At 40.9% G+C, this 23,276-nt stretch overlaps 1 protein-coding gene across 1 annotated transcript in view; it reads right to left on the bottom strand.

The window, feature by feature from the left end:
* The window catches only part of LOC101173608 (zinc finger protein 827), a 70,533-nt gene that overhangs the window by 6,852 nt on the left and 40,405 nt on the right, over positions 1-23,276 (bottom strand). The window contains exons 6-13 of the mRNA XM_023957617.2: positions 15,754-16,008; positions 12,839-12,893; positions 12,644-12,744; positions 7,021-7,158; positions 4,560-4,731; positions 4,058-4,224; positions 1,940-2,149; positions 1,055-1,232 (exon numbers count right to left, since the gene is read on the bottom strand). Of these exons, the coding sequence (XP_023813385.2) occupies positions 1,055-1,232; positions 1,940-2,149; positions 4,058-4,224; positions 4,560-4,731; positions 7,021-7,158; positions 12,644-12,744; positions 12,839-12,893; positions 15,754-16,008 (1,276 nt within the window). The remainder of the gene's footprint in view (positions 1-1,054; positions 1,233-1,939; positions 2,150-4,057; positions 4,225-4,559; positions 4,732-7,020; positions 7,159-12,643; positions 12,745-12,838; positions 12,894-15,753; positions 16,009-23,276) is intronic.

Genomic DNA, 23,276 nt, shown 5'->3' with positions numbered 1-23,276 from the left:
TAATTTCTGACACAAAGCAAGCATTTTACGATGGGGCTCAGTGAAGAAGGAGAGGGGGTGGGGCCTCATTGCCAAGCTTTGGATGTTAAAAAGACCAAATTTTACACAAAATGATTAGGAAAAAGTCGGAGATCTGCTGACAAAGCAGCCACGAGCATAGACGGCCATGAGCAGGGACAGTGGGATGAACTACTGGACATGGGGTTGGCAGGACAAACCATGATGGACCAGAGACGCAATGGAGGCAATTTAAACTAAGTTATTGTCGTGAGACGGACTCTCCACGGAACCCAAGGGAGACCCACCACAGACGGACCAGTGTAAATCAGGTGTAACCCTCTCCCACTTGCTGCTGGTTCAGGTGTAGTGGACCAGAAACGGACTCACATCCAGCAGGATTACTATGAGAACAGGTGGCTCTCCATGTACCACTGTTTTTTTCCTTTTGAAAATCAGCTATATTATATGCTATTCTCGGGGTTCGTCTGAGAGGGGTAAAAGAACTTTCTGGACTGCAGATTCTCTCAGATATCTCTCTTTGGCATTGCTAATAGTTGTGGGCAGAGAAACAACAGACCCCTCGGGGTAGCCCATTTCCATCTCGTTCCCACTGTCCCTTCTGCTCACAAAAGCCTCTGCAGACCCACGGACTAATAAGTTCTCCTTTGCCAAGAGAAGCTGTTGAGCAGCAGAACTACATCTTGTGTCGTTTTATTCGCTGGCAGCAGATAATGAACATAAAAGTAAGGATAACTGATTGAAGCCCCGTCGCTAAGAATAGCTCCGATTTGACCGCACATATGGGCTACTGTCTATGAAATCCCACTTTACACCTGACACTGTAGGAGCTGATACTAACAGCTCCCAGTTTATTTGACAACTTTCTAGTAACAACAACAAAAACACGTCCGAATTTCAATATGCTGGCCCTTACAGCCCCGGTGTAGGTGTAGATGTAGATGTACTGCTGTGCTGCTGCTTCTGGAACTGAAAGGATGGGTGAGAGGAAGGACCGGTGGAGTTAGGAACCTCTGCCTGTACTTGCTTTCCTTACTTGAGCCCTCCTGAAGGGACCGTGTGGCACTTCTTGTGCTCCAGCAGCTGCTCGGGCGTCTTGAGGAACTTGTGGCAAACGTCACATTCAAACATTCGCGTGATGAGGTGGATCTGGAGATGCCGCTCGTACATGCTACGCGTCTTGCACACAAAATTGCAGAAGACGCACTCAAAACCTGGAGGGAACGGAAGAGAGCAGAGTGGATGTTAGAGGACTCTCTTGACGTTACTCCACATGGGGGGTGAAGCTGTTTTGGCCTGATGATCCAACCTGCACAGCACAGCTTTGACAACTCTCCAACCGTTTACCCCATTCATGTATTTCTAGCTGATTCTAAAGCGGGGGAAAAAGCCCACCTTTGCGCCACGATGAAACACTGTGTTAGTGGTGAAGTGTTGTACAACCTTACAAAGCATTTATTTGGAAAGTCAATTTTCTCTATGTTGGAATCAACTGATTCGTAAAAACACATTAACGGTTGAAGAGTTAATGAGCGTGTTTTTTAGATGACATCTCCTGTGTTAAAGGATTGAGTCAATCACGCTGAATGAATGATAAATAAATAATACTTAAAGCTACCAATGAATAAGAAATCTATTCTACAAATGAATTCAAACTTAACCTAATTCAGGCTCAAAAGCAGAGGCTTTACTGCAGATATTTTAAGTTTATAGCATCATGCAGGTCATTTTGCAGATTCTGTTTGTTATTCAACAGTTTTTTATAGTCTTCATGGGTTTGAGAACCACATGTTTTTCACTTAGTGTCTCGCTGTGGCAATGCAACCCTGATTAGAATATTTTATAAGAAAATAAAACTGGAATCCACATTTTTTCAAATGGTGAAAAGCATCTTGCTTCCAACAGTTCTCCGTTGACTTGCCTTTGTCTGACTTGTCTTCAGTTCCTGAACCCAGATGACTTCCAGAGCCAGCCTGGTTGCCTGCAGAGGAGGGCGGAGCTAGCAGACTTTTGAGTTCTTCATTACCGTGGGTGATGTCTCCGCCCTCCGAGCTGTTGAGCGAGTCACTGAGGGCCGAGAGCGACGACGAGGTGCTCTTGGTCTCGCTGAGGGGACTTCTTGAATTTAAAGCTGGGCACAAAGAGGCAGAGAGTTAATTCTTCAGAACAGAAATGAAGGAAACCGTATCATTTTCACCAAAATGAAAACAATATTTCATTAGCTGGTAAACTCTATTTCTGTTTACCCCCACATTTTTGAACATGCACGCACAGAAGCAGAATAATAGCAGGCAGCCTCAAGTGAGGAACTCTGACAGTCCAATCAAGATTCAGCGTGCTTTTATTGATTCTCCTCTAAGTCCACAATTCACTGTTAAGAGAGAGGGAATAAGAAGGGGAGGAGGCAGGAGGGAGGGCCGAGGAGCCCAGGTCATGGCTGAAGAAGCTAAAATGGCGCGGGTATCTGGAGGCACAGCTCAACAAAGGGCATTCGCTCTGAAGGGAGTCAACAGAGGGAGAAAAGCCTGCTGAAACGCCTGACCTCCCTTTTTAATGCAGTGGCACACACACACACACATAAAAGTGAGACTCATATCCAGGTGGGGGACATGCAGGGCATATGCTTTCCCGCACGAGGAAATGATTCTGTAATGGCAGGCTCATAATTGCCTTCAATCAAATGCGGACAAACACGAGCCCCGCGCAGCATGGGCTTTCCAGCAGCTCTAGAAAAAGGTTTTAGGCACGGAAAAAAAGACGCATTTCTGCGCTTAATGGGACGTCAGTTAAGAACAACTACGACAAAGACTTCCCGGTGACATTCTAGGAAAAACGGAAAAAATCAAAAATAAAAGCAAATGGTAACCCCTGGGATCAGTGTTTCATTGAGGGTTAATTTAACTTCCAAAACCTTCTTACCTCTTTATTTTATTTTCTTAGGTGTCCACATTTGTTAGCGGATAAGCAGCATTTTATGGTGTTCCTGGCATCATTAGTCATTGAATGTGACTGTCAAATGTATTTAAATCCTTACAAGAAGCACAGGTACAGTACGGACCAGGATTGTTCAAGCATGTTACTCGTAATCTATCACCATAGTTTTTTTTTTTTAGCTTTTCTTCCATACTTGCAGCTGATTACCTGCATCAGGTGTGTTCAGTGCCTGTAATCATGTGATTCAGGTAATAAACAGTGTAAGGCCAGAGGTCGCTGGAAAACCAGCAGGGTGGTATTTGCTGCAGATCAGGATCGGTCGGTCCAGAGCTGGACACTTTTAACGTTTCTTTTACATCTTATGTGAGGCAGAGATAATGCAAGACAAGGCCAAGAAACTTTAAGGATGGCCACAGTGGCATCATAAACTGAATTTGTCTCTGAAGGCCCCCCAATGCCTATTGATTTTTCTCCCTTCAGGCACGATAAGGGCCAACCTTATCAGACAAACAAGGCCACCGTGGTCTAAGAGCCCTCAACTGTCTGGGTTGGGCTTACAATGCAGCAAGATGAGAAAGGAAGCAAAAGTGAGTTTTAGTAAGAAGCAAACACCAGCAATAAACAAAATGAAGCTTTTTATCTTTTATTTTTAAAGTCCAAACTGTTTCTATTGTCCAGCAGTTTCAAAAGTCAGAAGAGAGTCGATTGGAGGATCACCGGTTAGATCCAGCTCTGCTACCCTCTGAACTGTGAGCTTATGAATTCTCTATGACACAACTAAACTGTATACTTTATCGCAGAAGACAATGTTTAAGGTCAATTGTCTGGTTGTTAAACCGCTTAGAGATAAAAATAATGAAACTATAACTAAACTGCATTAATACATTCCTTCAAAAATGTCCACCCATGAGAATTTGTTCAAAAGCTTCGCCAGGTTTCTGTGTTTCAGTTATCTACTTAGCCATCATTTCTGAATTTATTTATCTGTATCTTTCTTTTTCTTTAAGTTTTCTAGTGACAGAAATCACAGCCCATAGGGGCATTTTCCACTTAATGTGATTGCACAGAGCCAAACTGCTTTTTGACAAAAACACAGCGTGGCTACCTGCATGTCCAGCGCTGATGTGGCTCTTCATGTCGCTCTCCTCCATGCAGATGTAGTCGCAGGTGCTGCAGCAAAGTGAGAACATCCACTGCTCCTTGTCCACATGGAGCGACATGTGGCTGACGAACTGCGCGTTCAGCTCCGTCTGGAAGCCGCACACATGGCAGCTGGACAGAGAAACAAGAGGAGAAGAGAGGAAGACTGTGAGAAAGAGGATAGAAAAATAACATTCACTCTTCTCTTGCAGTAACTGACAAGTCCAACTGAACGCTTCTTCATAGAGAAAAATGTATCATTTGTACAGTTGTACAGTTTGTATTGACTATAAAACTAAGTCTTTTTAGCAACTTAAATATTTGAGGCACTGGTGTAGGATTAGCTACTGTAAATAAAGAAAGTGTTAGGTATAAATGTATATAATTTGATCTTTTTAACACAAACACATAATAAAATGGAATAAAACAGCAATGTCAGCGAGGGCTGTTTGTGTCTAGATGGTCACCTGTAGTAGTAAGGGTAGTTCTTGCGTTCAGCAGACTCAGCTGTAACGGCGCTGACAATTTGCTCGGCGTCTGTGTTGACCAGCTTGACAGAATGGATGGTCAGGTGTTGATTGAGGTTAGCCCTGCACTTGGCTGCGTACGGACACAGATGACACTTGTACTTCCTCTCTTCTGTGAGAAACACCAACAAGAAAGAAACACAATGACACCCACGCACAGAAGACCCTGGTTCCTGCGTACGCCAACACAGATGATGCTTTGTTTGGTTTGTTGAAGTTAACTACTGTAACACATCATTGCTGTAGCCTCCTGCTTCAAATCATCCTTTTTTTTTGGGGGGGGGGGGGGGGGGGGGGGGTCATTTATTGGAGGCGCCACAAAACTGTAAAAGAGTTAAAACCCATTTTTCAGGATCACAGAATGGATGAGCAGCCATCATCTTAGAGGAATGCCGGTTTTTGTCTATCAGGCTGAGAACAAACGGAGGGAAATAAAACACAAAAGTTACAAATGAACAAACGTTCATTTTCTCAGGAAGTTGGTGTGTTTGTCCAGAACGATGTCATTTGGACAAACAAAAGCAGAAGTGCAGATTTTTGGCCACAATGCCTTTCTTCACATTTGGCGAGAGCTTAACACCAATTTGGCACTAACGCCTAATTCTAACTGTTAAACTTAGTGGAGGGGGCTTTGTTTTGTCGCCATGGAACACCCTCCAGCATTGGAGTCAAACCGAAGAACGTGAACTTCTCCGTACTTTTCACGACCAAATGTGAGGGCGTCTGTTAAAACGGATTAACTTGGTTATCTGTTGGACCGTTCAACATGGACATCTACCACAGAGTGGTGGAAAAAGAAAAGAATAGGGGGGTGTAGAGGATGAGGCTAACTTCAGAACTTTTAAACTTTTAAATGATTTCTCAGAGAGTAGTGCCGCAAAGATTTTTAAAATATGAAAAAGTAGAATAAGTCTGAAGCTACGCACACACCGGATGTTTGATATGCTCATTAAGCTCATTGTGTTCACACTGGACACGTGTGAACACCATTTTCTTTTTCTACTAATTAGTGGCACTTCTGCGACCTACAGTAGGTAGATTGAGAAATAACGAAGCAGTACAATTCCCACAATTTGGGCACAAAATGGAAACACTTGGGTTCATTGTAAGTATCCTTGCAATGGCAAATATGGATTACCATCATTTCAGGAGAGTGCCCTTGGTTTATCTTTATTCCAATAACAAATATGCCGTGTCTGGGTTCACCGGCTAAAACAAATCCATACATTCATTCCCAAATCCGAGTCCCCGATTGGTCAAAGTTCAACTGGTTTAACTTCTAACGTGCATTTGGGTCGCAAAACTTATATAGCTACACGTGAACACGAGTTTTGAACGCGGAAGCCCAAAACACGAAATTACATAGGAGGTGGCCGCTTTAACGCGCATTGACGAGGGCAGTGTGAAGGTAGCGCAAGAAGTTTTCCATGCAGTTGTGCTTATATTTGTTAAAAGTAAAACTAGCTCCTAAAATTTCAATTCTGTTCATCTAAAGAGTAGAATGACCTAATTGTAGAAGTTTTTAGTACTGTCCTTTTGTGGAAAAAGTTTAGAGTCAAAGGCACACTTTTTTTTTCACATTGCCTCCCAAAAAAAAAAAAAAAAAACAAATGATCAGAACAACACATCTTCTCTGATGCGCCCCCTCCCTTCCTCCCCCTTCAAACACACATGTACGAACACATACACCATTTGCCCCAAGGACATGAAGCCAGGCAACCTTTATGTCACCGGGGAAACCAAAAAGACCATCACACTGACATATGCCCCCTCTTCTGCTCTCTGTGGTTTGGCCAAGCTGTTCACAGCCAACACTCTCAGATGGTGTGTGTGTGTTGCTAAATGTGAGAGCATGTCCCATTGTGCGAGGGCATTTGGTACACAAGTCTCTTATTTGTGCATTCAGTGAACTAGGCTAGAATCTCAGGAATGCTGTTAATTTCCAGTCCAGAGGTTATTGTTTTTATTTGTTGCGCAGACAGTTTGTTCTGGAGCCAAAAAAGGACGGAGAAGGATGCCGGAAGAGTGTGATGGGGTTAAAAGTTTGGAATAAAAAATTTAAAATAATCAGGTCACGAGGGAGGAGCGTGTCTTTAAACGTGAGAGAAAAGGTAACAGTTATAGCAGCGTCAGAACTGCAAGCGCTTGTGAGTGTGTGTGTGTGTCTGTGTGTGTATTGACGCTGTGAGAGGCATCCTTCTAACGGGGTAATTAGACGGGCAGTTTTCCCAGTGGGACTAATCATGGCGGTAATCTCTTTAAAGGAGGGGTAATCTAGTCCGGTCAACTTTATTTATTTACTGGGGCCGGTGCAAACACAAACATGAGCACTATGTATATACATTGGCCAAGAAGGAAACATTTCCCGCGCATGCAGATGTGTGTTGGTGTGGTTGTTTACCTGTGTGTAAAGACAGATGCCTGGACAGGGTCTGTTGTCTACCAAACACCTTGCCGCACACGGGACAGGGGAAGAGCTGCTCGTGCAGCCGCCACTGGGAGATCCCGTTTCCTGGCTCCCCGTCGTCCTTCTCAGAGTCTGAGGCACACACAGACTGGGGTGAGCCACAGACACACCACTGACTGATGACACTAGAGTCCTGCTGGCTGCGTGTGGACCAAACGCGTTGCGCTGCAGTGACTAAAATCTAATTTGATATTCAAAGAGGCTTAGCCCGGTGTAAGGGTTTTTTCGGGCGAGACGGTTACTTTACAGAAGGGAAGATACTGGCTTCTCCATGGAGTTTGCATGTGTAGGTTCTCTCCGCTCACTATGCCTTTCTTCCAAACTCCAAAAAGATTTCTGAGGTCATTTGGAGACTCTAAATTGGTATTAAGAGAGACTGTGTGATTGACATTGACAGACAAACTCTCCAGGGTGTATCCTGCCTTTTCCCAGTGATGCCCTAGAAACCTATTGCTTGAACAAAGTGAGTAGAGAAAAATGGACAAATTGAGGCTATTTTTTTTAAAATATATTTCTTTAAAGACCCACTCCAGTAAAAATCAATTTTTTGGGTGTTTTTAACATGTTCTAGTGACATTTTCTGAGGATGGAGGACATATAAAGACAATTTAGATTAAAACTGCAGTTCTGAGTATTTTATTATAAAGATGCAAAAAAAGATTTGGATTGCCACAAGCTCCTTTCTCCGCTCCATTTCGATTCATCCAAATAGATCCATTGACGTCTTCCTTTTCCTTATCCGAGCTGGTATCTGGCTCAAAGCTGAACGACTGGATGGCTCCAATACTGCTCGCAATTTTTGTTGCATTGGTGATGTTAAGTTATGGGAGAGCATGTCAAAAGATGGATGACAGGAAGTTGGAGAGGGCTTTCTCCACGTCTACAGTTCCACCCACAACTTAGAGGCAAAACTCTACTGCCGCTCTGCAGAAACAATGTCCTAGCAAGTTACAGGTTTTTATTTTTATTTTAGCTAAAAATTGTATAATTATGAGTAAAGATCACTGGGAACACTTCTAAAATACATCAAAAGATGATTGAAGTGGGACTTTCCTCAGTAATCTGTTAATAATCTGAGCCACTTTTTGATCCCCAAATCATGTAATGTAAAAGCAGTTTTTCAGTAAAAGTGAGGGGTGTCACATGATCTGCCAGCACTAAGTTAGGATTATATAATAGTGAGATTTTTGGTCTATCAATAATGCACAAAGCATGCTTTTTATAATTAACCAAAAATCAAAATACCTGTGTAGTTTTCTAGGACATAGTCTTTGTGGAGTGATGGTCCCATTACTAACTGAGAGCTCTCTGTTTACATGCTCTCCCACTAAGTTACAGCCTGTCACAACCCCAACCTAACAATGCGGTGCAACAAAAATGGCGAGCAATGTCTGAGCTATCCAGGCATACAGTTTCGCGCCACATGTCAGCTCAGACAAGAAAAACAAAGATGTACATGGATCTATTTGTCTACAAGTGGACACATCAGAATGGAGTGGAGCAGGGAGCTCATGACCCGCCGATTGTAGCTTCTACGGAACAAATACCATCTTTTTAAATGTTATTTTTTGCCTGCTCCTGATTCACAACAATTTGAATAAAGAAAAAAAAATCAGAAAGGCAGTTTTGATCTTAAAGTCTTTTATATATGTCCTCCATCATGAGAGAAAAATGCCACAAGAACATGTTCAAAACACAAAAAACAAAGTGGGTCTTTAAACCATTTCACTGCATATTATCTTTTAAAATGTCATATATCCAGAAGCTAAATATTTGTGTTTTATTCTTTCAGACCTCGCAGATGTGAATAAAGAAAAGAATTAAGAATGAGTTTCAGTAAAGCAGCTGAAGCACTGACTATGCGTTCATTTGCCAATGACAGGTCTGGCTTCAGCTCGCTCGCATTTGGAAGATGTTCCTTATCTGGCCTGCAGGTGGGATGCCGACTAAACGCATTCTTAATGTTAAGTGCCTGCAGCAGCAGTCTTTTTGTCTGAAGACTTAATTGTACGGCACCACTGTCGTTCTCCCTGCTGTCCGCCCTCCCTTCTGACAAAACATGTCAAAGAAGGAGCATTTACAGGTGCTTTCAATTAAAAACTCAGCAATTGAACAGAGAACGGGGTCATTCAAAAGGGGAAAACCTGCATTTCATTTCACCGCAGTGCTCAACAACTTTTATAAACAAAGGCAAGACTTTTATTTAGTGTCTACAGTATATTTATTCAGGCTGCACACACTGACCTTGACCAAACCTTGTCTAAGTACAAACAATGGAAAGGGAGAAGGATTCTTAAATGACTTCCCCGCACAGTGGATTGATGTGGTATTTCGGAGGGGCTGAATACCTTCATAGGGAAAAGAAAATCCTGTTTTCTGGCATTACAGAACAGATGGCGGTGAGAGGAGACATTCAGCTGTTGTTGCACTGACTCACACAACCTTGAGCATTCATCCTGATTCTGTCGAACATGCTTAATTGGATCTTTGCCCTTTAAATGCAAACTAGTAAGATAAGTGTGCAATTGTTTTTAATTATCACAGCAAGATCTATGCAGGTTCTAACGTGAGATGAGGCACATTTGAGGTGAGCCCAAACCAACATACAACTAGGTATTTAAAGTGTTCTTGATTAAAAGAGTTTTTGTCATAAGAAATAAAAGCTAAACAGGAATAAATACAACCTTTTCATTGTTTTGATTTAAATTGAAATTGAAATGAGTTTTTTAATTTGATTAAAAATAGGGCATTATTCAAAAAGTCAAAAATGTTATGGTGTCAATATTGAACTTAAATCAGCTGGTGACCATATTTCTGCTCTGCAGTCTTTGCTGCTGCTTTGAGATTTATCCTAAATATTATTTAGGGGGTGATGTAAAGGAAAAAATGGTGAATACGTGCAGCAAAACTGACATGCAACTATGTAAAAGAGTTGAAAGGAACGAGCATTTGAGGTTCTACGCCCAACGTTCATGCAGACGAAGAAGCAACATCCAGAGGCATGCTAAAAAAACTGAAGTGAGTTTGGATTAAAGGCTCTCTGACCTGAATTAGCATGAATCTGGGCTCAGCAGCTCTTTTTTTTCATAAAGTCATTTTAGGTATTCAGTTTAAACTTTGTACCTTTGAGAGGTTTTCCCCTTAAACTTGATGCAAATAGTCTGACTAGCAAGTAAGTTTGGATGACAGCCTAATTGCTTTAGGGGACAAAAAGTAAAACAGAAAATAAGGCCTTAAATCAAACCATCAGTTGAAAAAATTGGAGAATATTCAAAAACATGACCTTTTTCTGAGAGAAAAATGTCTGATTTGACAATTATCGAAAACTTCTTCCTTACTATTGCTGGAATAGTCAAATAAACCTTAAGAACGTGAATATTGCTAATATAATCGCTACATCCTAAATTAGAGCGGGGAAAAAAGCCACACTAGTTGAACAGTTTGTTAGAATGCTAATTTAAAAAGCATAAATTGAATTAGATACCCCCGCCTTCCCGAATAGCAGCCGGGACAGGCTCTAGCGACCCTGTGACTCAGAAAGGGATAAAGCGGGTTAAAAAAATGGATGGATGAATAGAATGCTAGAAGTAAAGTCGAAATGTAAAAATAAAATTACAAGACAAAAGTTGGAAAAAGGCTGATATAAAGGCTCAACGTTAAATAAGTTGAAACAGCAAGTATTTCGACCGAAATGTAGCACTTAATGTGCCAAAAGCCTGACTGACATGCAGACTGAGGAACCTTTCGTACTCTACAAAGTTAGCTCTTCCTGTGCCAGCACATTTCTTGTAGACGCGTTTGTGGGTCGTTGCTGTCTTCGCGGTGTGTTCAAGTCCTCTTTCTGGGCTCAGACAACATCAGGACGCACAGCAGGGAAGTTTTCCGCTGCAACTGCTTCTTGACGTAGGAGTGACTAGAAGGCGCGACCCAGCAGACACACACTTGTGACTAAAAGAAATTAAAGTGTCTGGCGTTTTTGAGGCGCTTCAATTTTAAATTACGGCTGTTCAGAGTCAAGGAGAAGGACAGGAAGACGGAAATGAAGCATGTTTTATATATGAAACAAAAACTCAAATCACACTAATTCCTGATTCACTATTCTTTTCTCCCTAAAAAACCCCCAACCAAGAAACAAAAAAAAAGACAAACAATGAAAGTAATTTTTCCCTCGTTTCTATTAAACCTACAAATATTTAGAAACAGTTATAAAAAATGTCCAATCAGACAAGCTGTAGTAATACTCCTCTTACATTAAAACAGGTTTTGTGCTCTCATAAAGGCAGTGGGGTTAACTTTATTCATCTATTTTAACTCCACTTGTAAGTGCTAATTGGACCCATTTGACCATTGTGTCGCTCAGAGCTGCACCACATTTAGTTCAGGTGATGATAAAAGAAGCAAAGGGGGGGGGGTGAACAGTAAGAAGAAAAAAAATAAGCATCAACAGTGACACAAACGAGCGAGTATAACAAAAGATAAGCAAAAGAGGAATAAGGTGGCAGAGGTTGGATGTGAAGCTTAAACACACTAGAGGAAGACCTGGGTGAATTATCTTTTAGGGCACTCTTGACACAGAGAAGCCAATCAGATTTTTATTAACCGGCAGAGGGAGAGGCAAAGCTGGCACAAGCTAATTAACCTCTGATCTGAAACTGTCAAAGAGGCATGAAGGGAAGTTCTGGGATGCCAGGGATGAGTGTGAGACAAGGGGACGCCCTGGGCAGAGCCTGCAGGTTTGGGGAATATGTGAGATTTTAAGGAAAGTAGAGAGAAGGAAAGTAATAAATACATGGTACTTTGATTAAAGTAATTTAATCAGGGCATTCACATTCATTGTAGAAGGAGCATTTGTAAACACACAGAACTACTCTGACTTAGAATTTTGGCCAATTTTTAAAGAAACCTCCAGAGAAGTTATTGTTTTTAGCACCTGTATTGTTTTGTTGCATAATTTTTAAACTTCTTTTTTTTAGCAATTGTAAAACTTTTTAACCAGCTGTCACTGGGTGACCAACGCATGGTCTGTTCATGACAGAGGCTAACAAAGACGCACAACCTGATAAGCTCACACAGTCTCATATGAATGGTTTCCATTCTCCAATCAGTCTGATGTGCATGTTTTACACTGTGGGAGGAACTGAACAAACCCACGCCTGAACAGGGAGAACATGTGAACTCCACGCTGAGGTTTAATGTGCAACAGGACAGCTCTCACAACCACTGCACTGCCTGCTGACTTCTCTATTAGAATCTATTCTGAATTACTTATTTCCAAGCTCCAATATTTGTTTAAGTGTTTCCTGCTGTGTCCTTTCAAATGTAGTTTTAAACTACATTAAATCCATTTGGCGAATTCTTTTGTCAAGATATTGACCTAAAAACTGTATAATCGCTGTCACAAAAAGACAGGAAATGATATAAATAATAGAAAAACAAATATTTATCAATATTTTCTCTTAACCAACCAGGCATTACACAACAGGAGCATCATTATTGTCTTTGTGCCTCAGCATATGTCAAAGCTCCTTAATATTTGTGTGTGCAAGAAGAGCCTTACCGTGAAAAAGTACCCTGGTAGAGGAGCTGGCCTCTGCGGGGGAGGAGCTCTTGGAGCGAGAGTTAAAGGGTGATTGTCTGAAGCACTCGTCCAGGAACGGACTGAAACAGAGACACGGGGAACTCTCATGTACTCAAACCAAGAAGCTTCACTGATCGAAAAGATGCTGATTATGAAAGTATACAGGGCCCTTACCTGTGTATTCCCACCATGTTACTGTCTTTGTGGTTGTTTGCTTTACTGACCTTTTCTGAAAAAACAACAATAAAAATCCAGTGAACTACTGTCAGTAATACGTTAGCATGTGGTGAACATCACAGTGTCTCTGTAACTGGTTAGCTAAACCCACTTCCTGGATGCTTCACAGTGGGGGCTGATGGGTAGAGAGAACTTTTAATTACCGTTAAAATCATTGACTGCATAACAGAACAGGACAGAGTGAGTGTGACATCACCGCTAGCGTAATGAAGTCAATTCAATCGTCATTTTTTGGCAATATGGACCCTGACATGTTGGAGCAAGGCAATGTCAGAAAGCCGTGATTGGTCTTAATCTGTCTGAGTCATTCATCGTTTCTATGACAACCACTCTCGCCAATCAGGAGTGAGCGTGTAGGACATCCACATCTCTACCACGTAAAGTGGGCTTAGGAGAATCTGTCAATCAAACGTTTTAAATGTTCAATGTGAGACCAAATGCTTTAATTGAGACATATGATTGGCCAGTTTATAAACTGAATAACTTGCACTACAGAATAAAATATCAGGAATAAACAATTAAGGTTAGAAAAATCACATAAAAAAAATAGCAGAGCAAGAATAGTTATTCTGACAAAAATAATGACTTAGTAATATCTGATTATTTCTCAACAGGAGTCTATGGGATTTTAGCTTCTTGGAGCCAGTGGACACTTCCTGTTTGGAACGTGAGGTGAGGATGTCACTCAGTCCAGTTGTCATGTACAGTCAATGGGGTAAAATGCAGACATCTTTCTCGCAATTCCAATGTTTTCAAACATTTCAAAACATGTACAAAGATAAACACTCCGTTCTTCTCTTCAAGTGATTGAACAACTTGATCTTTGAACTCAGCAACAGACTTTTTAGATGAATAGCTGTATGTCTGTATGGTAAAATGAAAACCTTTGAATAAGAGTCTGAAGTAACTTCTCAACTTACTCAGCTAAACGCTCATAAGGTGTGTCAAAGCAACCAGGAAAAAATTAAAGTCTCTTTACTTCAACAGTTATGAATATACTTTTTAACAGCAGGTATCTACCTCTAAAATAGAATACAAATGAATAGAAAACCTTTATGAGCCAGTAAATGTGAATATAAACAAATCTATTGGGAAGAAAATAGACTTGTCAAACGCTAAACCGATTACTTTTGGTCAATTATCCAGCCTGGACCTTAAGTAGAATGCCGTAGTTCCTTCTAGTGAAAGGTTGATGTTCTGATTTACAGCTTCCTCACAGGTTCGAAAATGCAAGACACTGAACCCACACAAAAACCAATCCTTTTATTCACGCATGTATGACTGAGGAACAGCGCTTGATGGATATAATAACAAGTTCTAAATTAAAAGGTGAAAAAGAGGCACCTTGTAGGATGCTAAAAGACCTTGTGCATAGAACAAAGGTTAGATGTACCTGTCTACTAAACTGTGGCTGGCTGGTATTCTGGATTTCTCTCTCCCTAAAGTCAAATTTTCAAAACGTTTTCCCTTTTTTAAATTTACCAATTAAATGTAATAACTGATTATAAATACTGAAAACCATCAACCAGTCAGTACAAGTTTTACCATTTTATTTCATATAAAAGCATGTGAGAGGTGGATGAAATGAGGTGGTGAACAGACTTTTCAATTAAATGTTTAAGATACTCGTTTTAGATTAGGGTTCCTGCAACATCACAGTTTGACCATGTCGCTGAAAGTAATCTTCTAGTATTAGATAAAGTAAGAAAACGGTGGAACTCAGTCACAACTGGAGCGCAGATTCCGGGTAGTCGTTGTTCAGTAGCATGAAGCACTACTCAAGAACACGGTGAAGCCGTATGTGTGAGTTTCAAGGCGATCTACTGAAGTGAATTTCAAAGCTGCAATCATCTCAGTGTTCACAGCGACCTTGCTGCTGATGTGTCTCTGAGGTCCTACTGCTCTGGGTAATTCATATTGATTGCTCATTGTGTGACAGCAGCACTCTCTGTTCAAACCTCCCTTCGCATTCAAACACGTTCTAAAGGGAGTGATTGTCGCTGACGCCAGGCCAGTGATGCCCTGGGCTCCTTGGGTGGGCATATTGTGTGCCCCTACTGCCCTCTCCATTCGCCTTATACTTTGCCCCGCACCGCATGCCACCGTTGCCGCTACCCCCCGTACCCAAAACACCCCACTCTGTCACAGTGCTCGCCAAGGACAGAGGTCTCTTTCCACGTTACCATGGAGATGCCGCAAAGGAAAAATGTAAAGGGAGGGAGGGGAAGGGAAGGGGAAGAGCATGTGCAGCCAAGTGTGCTTGAGCTGGCATGTCTGAAAACGAGTCTAGGGAGAGAAGAGAGAATGAGAGAACAGAGCGAGGGAGGAGGGAAGAAGGGGCATTTGCGGAGACACCACTACCCGTGGGGCCTTGTGCGAGTGTGTAAAGGTGTGCGCAGAAGACAGTGTGGGACAGAAAAACTGTCAATGTGTGAATTTGTGAAGATATGCGGGAACAAGAGAAGAAGCAAAAAAAAAAAAGAAAAAGCAGTTTGACACAAGCCTGTTTGTCTGTGTGGCATTTTAGTGAAGCAAATCGGCTGCTGGATGAACATACAGCCTGAACACATGCATACACCATCACACACTTACAAACACTTATGTACTCCCCTCTGGGGAACAATACATCCACCTTTAAGCTATGTTTGAATCTAGCCATATAAACAGCTGTCTGCTGCCTCACTTACAGGTAAATGCTGCGGGAGGATGGAAATATGTTGGTTTTGTGGTTCACTATTACAAAGTGTTTCGAGCACCGTGTTAAGGGATAGTGCTTTAACACACATAAAGGAGGCATGGTGCTATCCCAGTGCGGTGTCTGTCGTAGATGCAGGTGTCTCAGGAAAACAAACCTGATAGTTTGAACAGCAGTTCAGATGCCATCTTGACTGATATGTCTTGGGAGAAGAGATCTTTCTGGTTACAGGCCAGCGTGTCAGGAAGGCTGCTCATTGGCTCATTCTTCTCGCTCGCCCCTAAAGTGCTGAAGGGGAGCAGGTGAGATCCAGGCGAGGTGAGTTCCGCAGGGGGTGGGTCCACCTCCATGGGCTCCGCCTTCACCTTGACCTTGACCTTCACCTTCTGGTACTGGGCATCCTTGTTGTTCTCTGGGAAAGGAGACATGTAAAGTCTAATTAAAGAAATGCACTTTATTTAACCCAAAGAATTGTAAAAGATTACTACAGTTGTATTGTTATGACATACAGTGATTGCTAAAAAATAACCAAATAAGTATTTCAAAAACGATTTCTTTTATATTCTGTATGAGAAAATTTAAAAAGTAAAGTTTCGGTTGAGTTGTAGTTGCTTTTGTTCACCCATCTAATCAGAGTGAGTTCCCCTCTAATCCTCTCAGATGCTTTTATTTAAATTACAGTTTGAGGACAAATAGGTAATCAGCTGTTGCATAAAGAAGCAAAGATTAAAGGGCACTTTGGGTAAGACAGACAAATGTATCATATTTTTCATCTCCCTGCATTATGTGTTATTGCCCTCTTTACTGCCCTTACCTCAACACACAATTATTTTGGGATGTTTGTTTAGGAATAAAATGAAAACATTGTAGTAGTGCTACTTCTATTTGCAAATCTTGTAAAAAATAAACAAATAAATAAATAAAAGGAGTCACTCCATCACTGGTAAATGTCCATATTAATATTATGGTGTTAATTTTGTGCTAAGTTGGATTGAACTGTGTGGTGCATTTTCAGGCAGTATAGCTTTTTCCCCCACTGGCTTCTTTTTTGTGTCAGGTCTCATATACTAAATCATAACAACAATTAATTACAGGTTTTTCTGCTCTACTTGGTAGAACACTGGTTCACTTGAATAGGTGAAAAGGTGTATCCCAGGAAAACCACTGCTATCCCCAAGATGCATTTGCTATAGATAGTCCAGTGTAGCTGCTTTGTCCCTGTTAGGTAAACATTCCCCAGTATATAGGTGCAGTAATGCTTGAAAAAAGACCATTTTTATATATATATATATATATATATATATATATATATATATATATATATATATATATATATATATATATATATATATATATATATATATATATATATATATATATATATATATATATATATATATATGAACAGCCTGAATCTTTTGGTAAATCTTTATGCATAAATATATATCTAATAACATGCAAAGATGTCCTAGTATCATGAAAAATATTATGTAAGAGATGCACCTGACATATTAATATAGATTTATGAAATCAGAGCGCATCTTAAAGGAGCTCATTAAACATTAAATTAACACCTATAATGTAAAAGCACTACTATAAATTCAAAGCTTTATTTAAACGTATTTAAAAGTAAACAAATAAGAAACAAAATATGTAGATGTTTTGCAAGGAATCCACGAATGGCCTACCTTGCTTAATATCGTATGTTTTCTTGTGATAACAATATATGTCTACTATCACATTATCAAGGGAAAACAACTTCTTTTATTCTCATAATAATAAGTAGATGTCTTTATCACAAATTACAAATTTCATTATCTTGTGATAATGAGATAACGAAGAATATACTTTTTTCTTTTTCTACAATCCGCAGCAAAACAAAGTTGATCAATAGAGAAAATGTCAAACACCAGAACAACTGATCAATTAATAATTGATGACTTTAACTGTGGTCTAAAAAGCGGAGATTGTGTGTATTTTGTTTGTCATAAACAAAGTCCAAATCAGCCATGGTCAGTTGAGAAGTTTGGCCCGGCAACACTGCGTGGGCGTGTCTACAAGGAGAGGATTTTCAGTGCTGATGGGAAATACTGTCTTGTAGAAATAGATGTTATCAAGAGAAAAAAAAAATGAAAAGACAGGTAGATGCTGTTATCACGAGAAAATGGACAAAAAAGAAAAAAGTAGGATGTCAGCAGCTTTTGTACTGTCTGTGCCAGTGGGATATTTTTCGATGAATCTTGACTACTTTGATTTGTTTGTTGTTTGACAGCATAGGTTTATGTAAAAACTGTGTTCTGTTTTGTTTATCGATAGACACAGTGGGCGTGTCATTTGTTTGGGCGTCGTGTTTGGGTGCAGATGCTTTAATGCAGTCACCTCGGCGTGATCATGAAGACATCTTGTCCCTGAGAGCAACATGGTCTTTTGACAATGTACATCATGGGCAAACATAAATGTAACTAAATGTAAAAGAACCAAAGAGGGACGTGTGATACTGGAGAGGTGAAGGGCGCAGAGACGGAGGAGTTCCCTCCTACATGTACTGTAGTTCATTAATAATTGACATTTTTACGATGCTCGGTAAAATGTTTACTTGAATCCACATTCCCCCGACTCGAAAAGATTTAGAACAATTAACAAGTGCTTTGTTAGCTTCTGATCTTTCTCTGAATTTCTTTTAAAATAAATGTACTCTATTCATTTTAAATCCATTTTACCAAATATCATATTTTAAGTGAGCTCAAAAGACAAAAAAAAATTTTTTTTTAACTTTTGCGAATGTTTACTGAGATTTTAATGAATACATTTCTAACCTAAATAAAACCAAACATTTTGCAAGGCAAATTCCCACTGACAACTAAATTAAGCATCTTTAGGTTTTTTTAAGGATGGAAGAAAATGTCAAATTTTAAAATCCAGGCAGAAAAAAACAGAAAGAGGGATGAGAAAGGTTTATCTGGGAGGTTTCTAGAGCAGGAGGTTACTGGGAGGTCATGATGTTTCTTGGATGATGGCTCCAGCAGCTTATGTGTGTTCACTGAAGCAAACATTAAAAGGTAGCGAAAACACTTTGATGCATCCATAGGGGTAAAAGAAAAATCTGTTTGACCGTATGAAAATTGATTTTTTTTTTAACACACCAACAACGGTAAACAGCGTGAAAAACAGTCATTGGCTTACTTCTCTTACAAGTTCAAATAGTAAGTGAGCTAAAAATATTCAAGAGACGACAGTTGTTAGGAATGTCCCAGACTCATCTGCACCAAAACGTCATCTCATTCTGTCTGTGGATTTTAAACAAACACTGTAAACTGCAGTGTAAATCCTGAAAACTACGGTATTGAAAAAAGAAAAAAGATGTTTTCTTCCAAAAGAATCTCAGTGACTACATTTCTGAGACTTTGATTTGAGGAAATTCTTCTGTAGAGCTGTATAACGTAACATAAAGGAAACAAAAGACCAGAGGCTAAAGGAGGAAGCGGTAAACGGGACGTCTTCAGCTGATCTCTGACCAGCGTGATGGCAGAAGCCAGAGTCTCGGTGTGACGACAAACAGGAGCACCACAAAGCAGTGGGGCTAATACAGTGTGGCGGACATTACGTCTCAGCGTGATTAGGGAGTATATGAACTTGGCAGGGCATGGGGAGCAGGGGGAGGGCCAGAAGGAGGTTAGACAGAAGGGGGGTGGGGGGTGACCGAAACGCTGCGACTGTGCCACCCTTCTTTGTCTGTTCGTCACTCATCTGTGAAATTACTCTGGAAAAAAAAGATTTATTAAAGATAAAAGAATCTCCTTAACATATAGGATTGTGCTTTTATTTATGAATCCATGCTAACCACCCACTTGTACCCAATCTGAGAGCCAGGTGCCTGGTTTATTGGTAGTAACCAGCATGGGGGTGGGGGGAACTGACAACCATCAGGCCCACTAATCCCTTAATCAGGTGGCATGAGTTGGCCGAGTAACCTAGGAGAGGCTGATGGAGCAGCGGAGTGAGAGAAGGGTGAAGGGGTGGAGCTTGTTCACTGCACTGTAAGGGTCAACCAGGGGACACGGCGGCTTCCATCGGTGGGTCGCCACCCTAGCGACAGAGGCAGAGAAAGCTGCCGTTCTACAAAAAAACAACACATCTCGATGTGCTAAAAGGCTGAATGAACCTGAGCTCCCAGAAGCTGGAGAAACATCTTAGCTTCCTTACAGAGAGATCTGGTTACAAAAAAGCCAAACTAAAGCAGTGCAGTACAGAAGTTCACCTGTTAGATAGAATAAAAAGTGAGAAAACATAACATTGTTTAAACCTTAACAATAGCTGGGTCTTTTTTTTTTTAAAGGGTCATGACCATGACCCACAGAGAAGTAGCCTCCCAGTCTGTCTGTCTGGTTCTGCACGTGTCACCCACTAAAGAGCAGAGGCCTCCTCTGTGATACATCTGCTGCCATAAGGTCGCATAATCTGCTTTGTGTAGAGTAGCTTGCAGTGTGTGAGTTGTAATAAGATGCACACGCCTTTCTCTTTACAATAATGTTTGGTTCCTTGGCTTACTTAACTGCTCCAGCTCCTCCTAAAATCATTTTTTAAAACCCACTTCCGAAGTCCAAACCCATTTAAAGTTTACCTTTCTGAACTCTTCCTACTTGGGACGATATATAGGATTCACTTTCCCCACAATTTGGTCCAAACCTCGGTTTTTGAGTCATGGTTTTGTTTTCGCTGTATGACTCGAGCATTACAAAACCATAACCAACAAAATTAAAATTCTGAAAAATCTTTTTTTAATTTGCCAGTAAGCAAGTTAAAGTGAATAAAAAAGTTTCATTGACTTGTACTAAGCCGTGTGTAATGTAATAAAACAATGAATTATAAATCTCTCTTAAATTTGGCAGAACATGTTTGACACTTTCAATGTAAACATCCTGGTATGCAGTAGGAATGGAATAATTCACTTTCTGATTGAGTTAAATGGTGTAACATATCGCTTTGTTTTAAACGGAGAATTGTGGCATCCCCGGTTCCTACAATACTTAACTGGACTAGGTTTTTGTCATACCCATTATTAGATTTCTATTTATTGTATTTTGTCTTGCATCGAAACAATTATTTAAAGTTTGTCTGACATCCTAACTCACACTATTGAAACAAGCTAATAAATACAAATCAATACAGTCAAACTAGTTTTATCTTGTTCATTAATATCATAAAGACATATTTGTACCAGAACATTGTATCATCATTCTTTGTTGTCTTGTTTTTAGGGGAAGTTCAGGATTTTCTTAAATTAAAATGCAAACCTAATCCCAAAATGTACCGCCATGTTGCTCTGGTTGTTCAAGAAAAATCCAAAGTTAGTGGTTGTTCAGTGAGTTTGGCTCAAAAATAGGCTTCAAATGGTCAATACCAATTCTGGCAAGAACGGTGAACTTCTTAACGATTTGGTTGGATTCATTCATGTTTTTGTTTCAGTTCCCTGTAACACATCAGGATTTAAGGTTAAATTTAGGTTGAATGAGACAAAGTTGCATAATGATCTGACAGCCAAAAGTTGCTAAAAGAAAATCCAGGTTCATCCCGTTATAGATATGCTCAGGTTTCAATAAACCTACCCCACATATTTAGTGATGCACTGCTGAAAATAAAAAAATTGTACCACTCTAAATAAGTGAAACAAGTTCTTGAAATGACAAGCTGTGAGGAAGACGGAGGAGAGACGAAGAGGAAGAGCAAAGATAAGGAAAGAATTGCCGGAGTGCTAGAAAAAGATCACCCGAGGGTAAGATGGAAAAGAAGACAGCAGAATGAGAAAGAGGAGCTGGGGGAGGACAGGAGGATGAGAGTTGGCCAGAGCTTAAATGACAACTCTCCACCTCTCCCCCTCCCGTTATCCTGGTCTTTCCCTCTCCCTGCTCTGTTATTCCACATCTCTCTCCATCCCAGCCCCCATCCCTTACTCTCAATCTCTCTATTCTGCTGCTCTCTAGTCGACCTGCTCAGACAGGGGTGAAGAGTTCATGCGCTTCAAAGGCTGCAGTGTGGAGGCTGCATGTCATGTGGGAGCCACAGCAGCCTTGCCTGCAGACTTCACAGACAGCTGCTGCTACAATTGATCCTGGACCAGCTAGCACTTAGTGGTTAAGCCTTCCATCGGTACCAAACTGCAGCTACATCTGACTCTGGAGCAGTGTGATTGATAAAGGAGACACACACTGCCCTAATCAAGTAAACCAACGCAAAGCAAACAAAAAATAGACCAAAGTTGGAGTCAATGTAAGGCAGTTGATGGTTTGTCATGTAACCTTATCCCCATAAAAAAGGTGAGGAAAAAAAGGGCAATTGATTGACACTATATGTGTATCATCCTAACCTTCATGCCCTGAAACCAAACATAATAAAACACACAGAAAGTTTGTTTGCATCTTTTTTCATCAGGAAGTGATGAAGAGCAAGCGAGACAGAAGGTACAGACTCCGGCAGGAGTAAGAGAGGTCAGCGAGCGGCCAATCTGAGGGGTCATGGAGAGGACACTGTCAGAGCAGTGCAGAGCTTAACGTGAGGTAATTCCGCACAATGATGGCAAAGTTGTGAATTAGAATGTTGGGCTGCTTAAATGGTGTGTGGCGTGATGAGCAGTGCTGCATAAATGGCATATCATCCACCAGGAAAATAAGAATTATTTGAGGATGATCAATTATTTTTATTATATTAAAACAGATGCAAATACACAAATGCAGCACTGGCAAAAAGAGGAAGCAAATGGGCTTAATTTCTCCCTATAGTAAAACAATATACATAAGGCATTTGTAAACACTGTTGTGAATTGTAAGTACCAGTTTAAAATTGCGGGTACAATGTTGGTAAGTGCTTTAAGTGCTTTTTTAAAGCTATACAGCACATAGTGGGGTAGAAATATACCGAATAACAAATTTAAGTGCATTCATGAACTTTTCTGCCAAGGTTATGGATTAACACACTACACGGATTCTTTTAGGTCCACATGTGAATGTAAATCAGTGGAAGACAGACGCTTCTTTGCTTGTGTTGACTGTGCACATCGAGCAGAATTTCAAGACACTAAGCTCTAAAAAGCATGTCATCATTTCAAAATGTTACTTTGATTTCATGCTTGTTCTGCTTCAGATTCGTCAACCATAATCTAAAGGACCTAAACCAGGCTATCTAAACGGGAGTTAAGTGAGTACAAAGTGTGATTTCACACCTATAGAAGGGTGGCTGGATGGTGAGTGGGTAGCACGGCTGTTACCCGCACGATGCCAGTCTGCCAGGGCACCACCTAGGGACCTGCACCCCTCCCCCACCCTCTCTTCCTGTGACGCCATGTTCCCCTTGCCCTGCAACACCAATGCCCATCTGCTAGGACACGTTAGCTGCTGGCGCCAGGGACTATTTAGCCCGGCGTAATTAGCCCCCAGACGCCAGCAGCCTGGTTTTAAACAGATGTGGGGGAGGCAGGACTTGCAAGGCGGCACAACACCACCAACAAATGTTTGATAAGAAAGAGGGAAGTGGAGGGAGAGGTGGTGATAGGGGGGGTAGTGACCTAGTTAAAGGGCTGATGCAACCCATGTTACAGCACAATGGGCATAATTATGACAACCCTTCTTGCTCCTACTGTCCGACAGCAGGGTTGAAGCAGCATGGTTGACGATGAGAAGCAGATTT

This window comes from Oryzias latipes (assembly GCF_053564925.1).
Source record: "Oryzias latipes strain Hd-rR chromosome 1 unlocalized genomic scaffold, Olatipes_Hd-rR_3.1 chr1_Y".
Taxonomy (NCBI): Eukaryota; Metazoa; Chordata; class Actinopteri; order Beloniformes; family Adrianichthyidae; genus Oryzias; species Oryzias latipes.
This window is presented reverse-complemented; position numbering and strand designations above follow the sequence as displayed.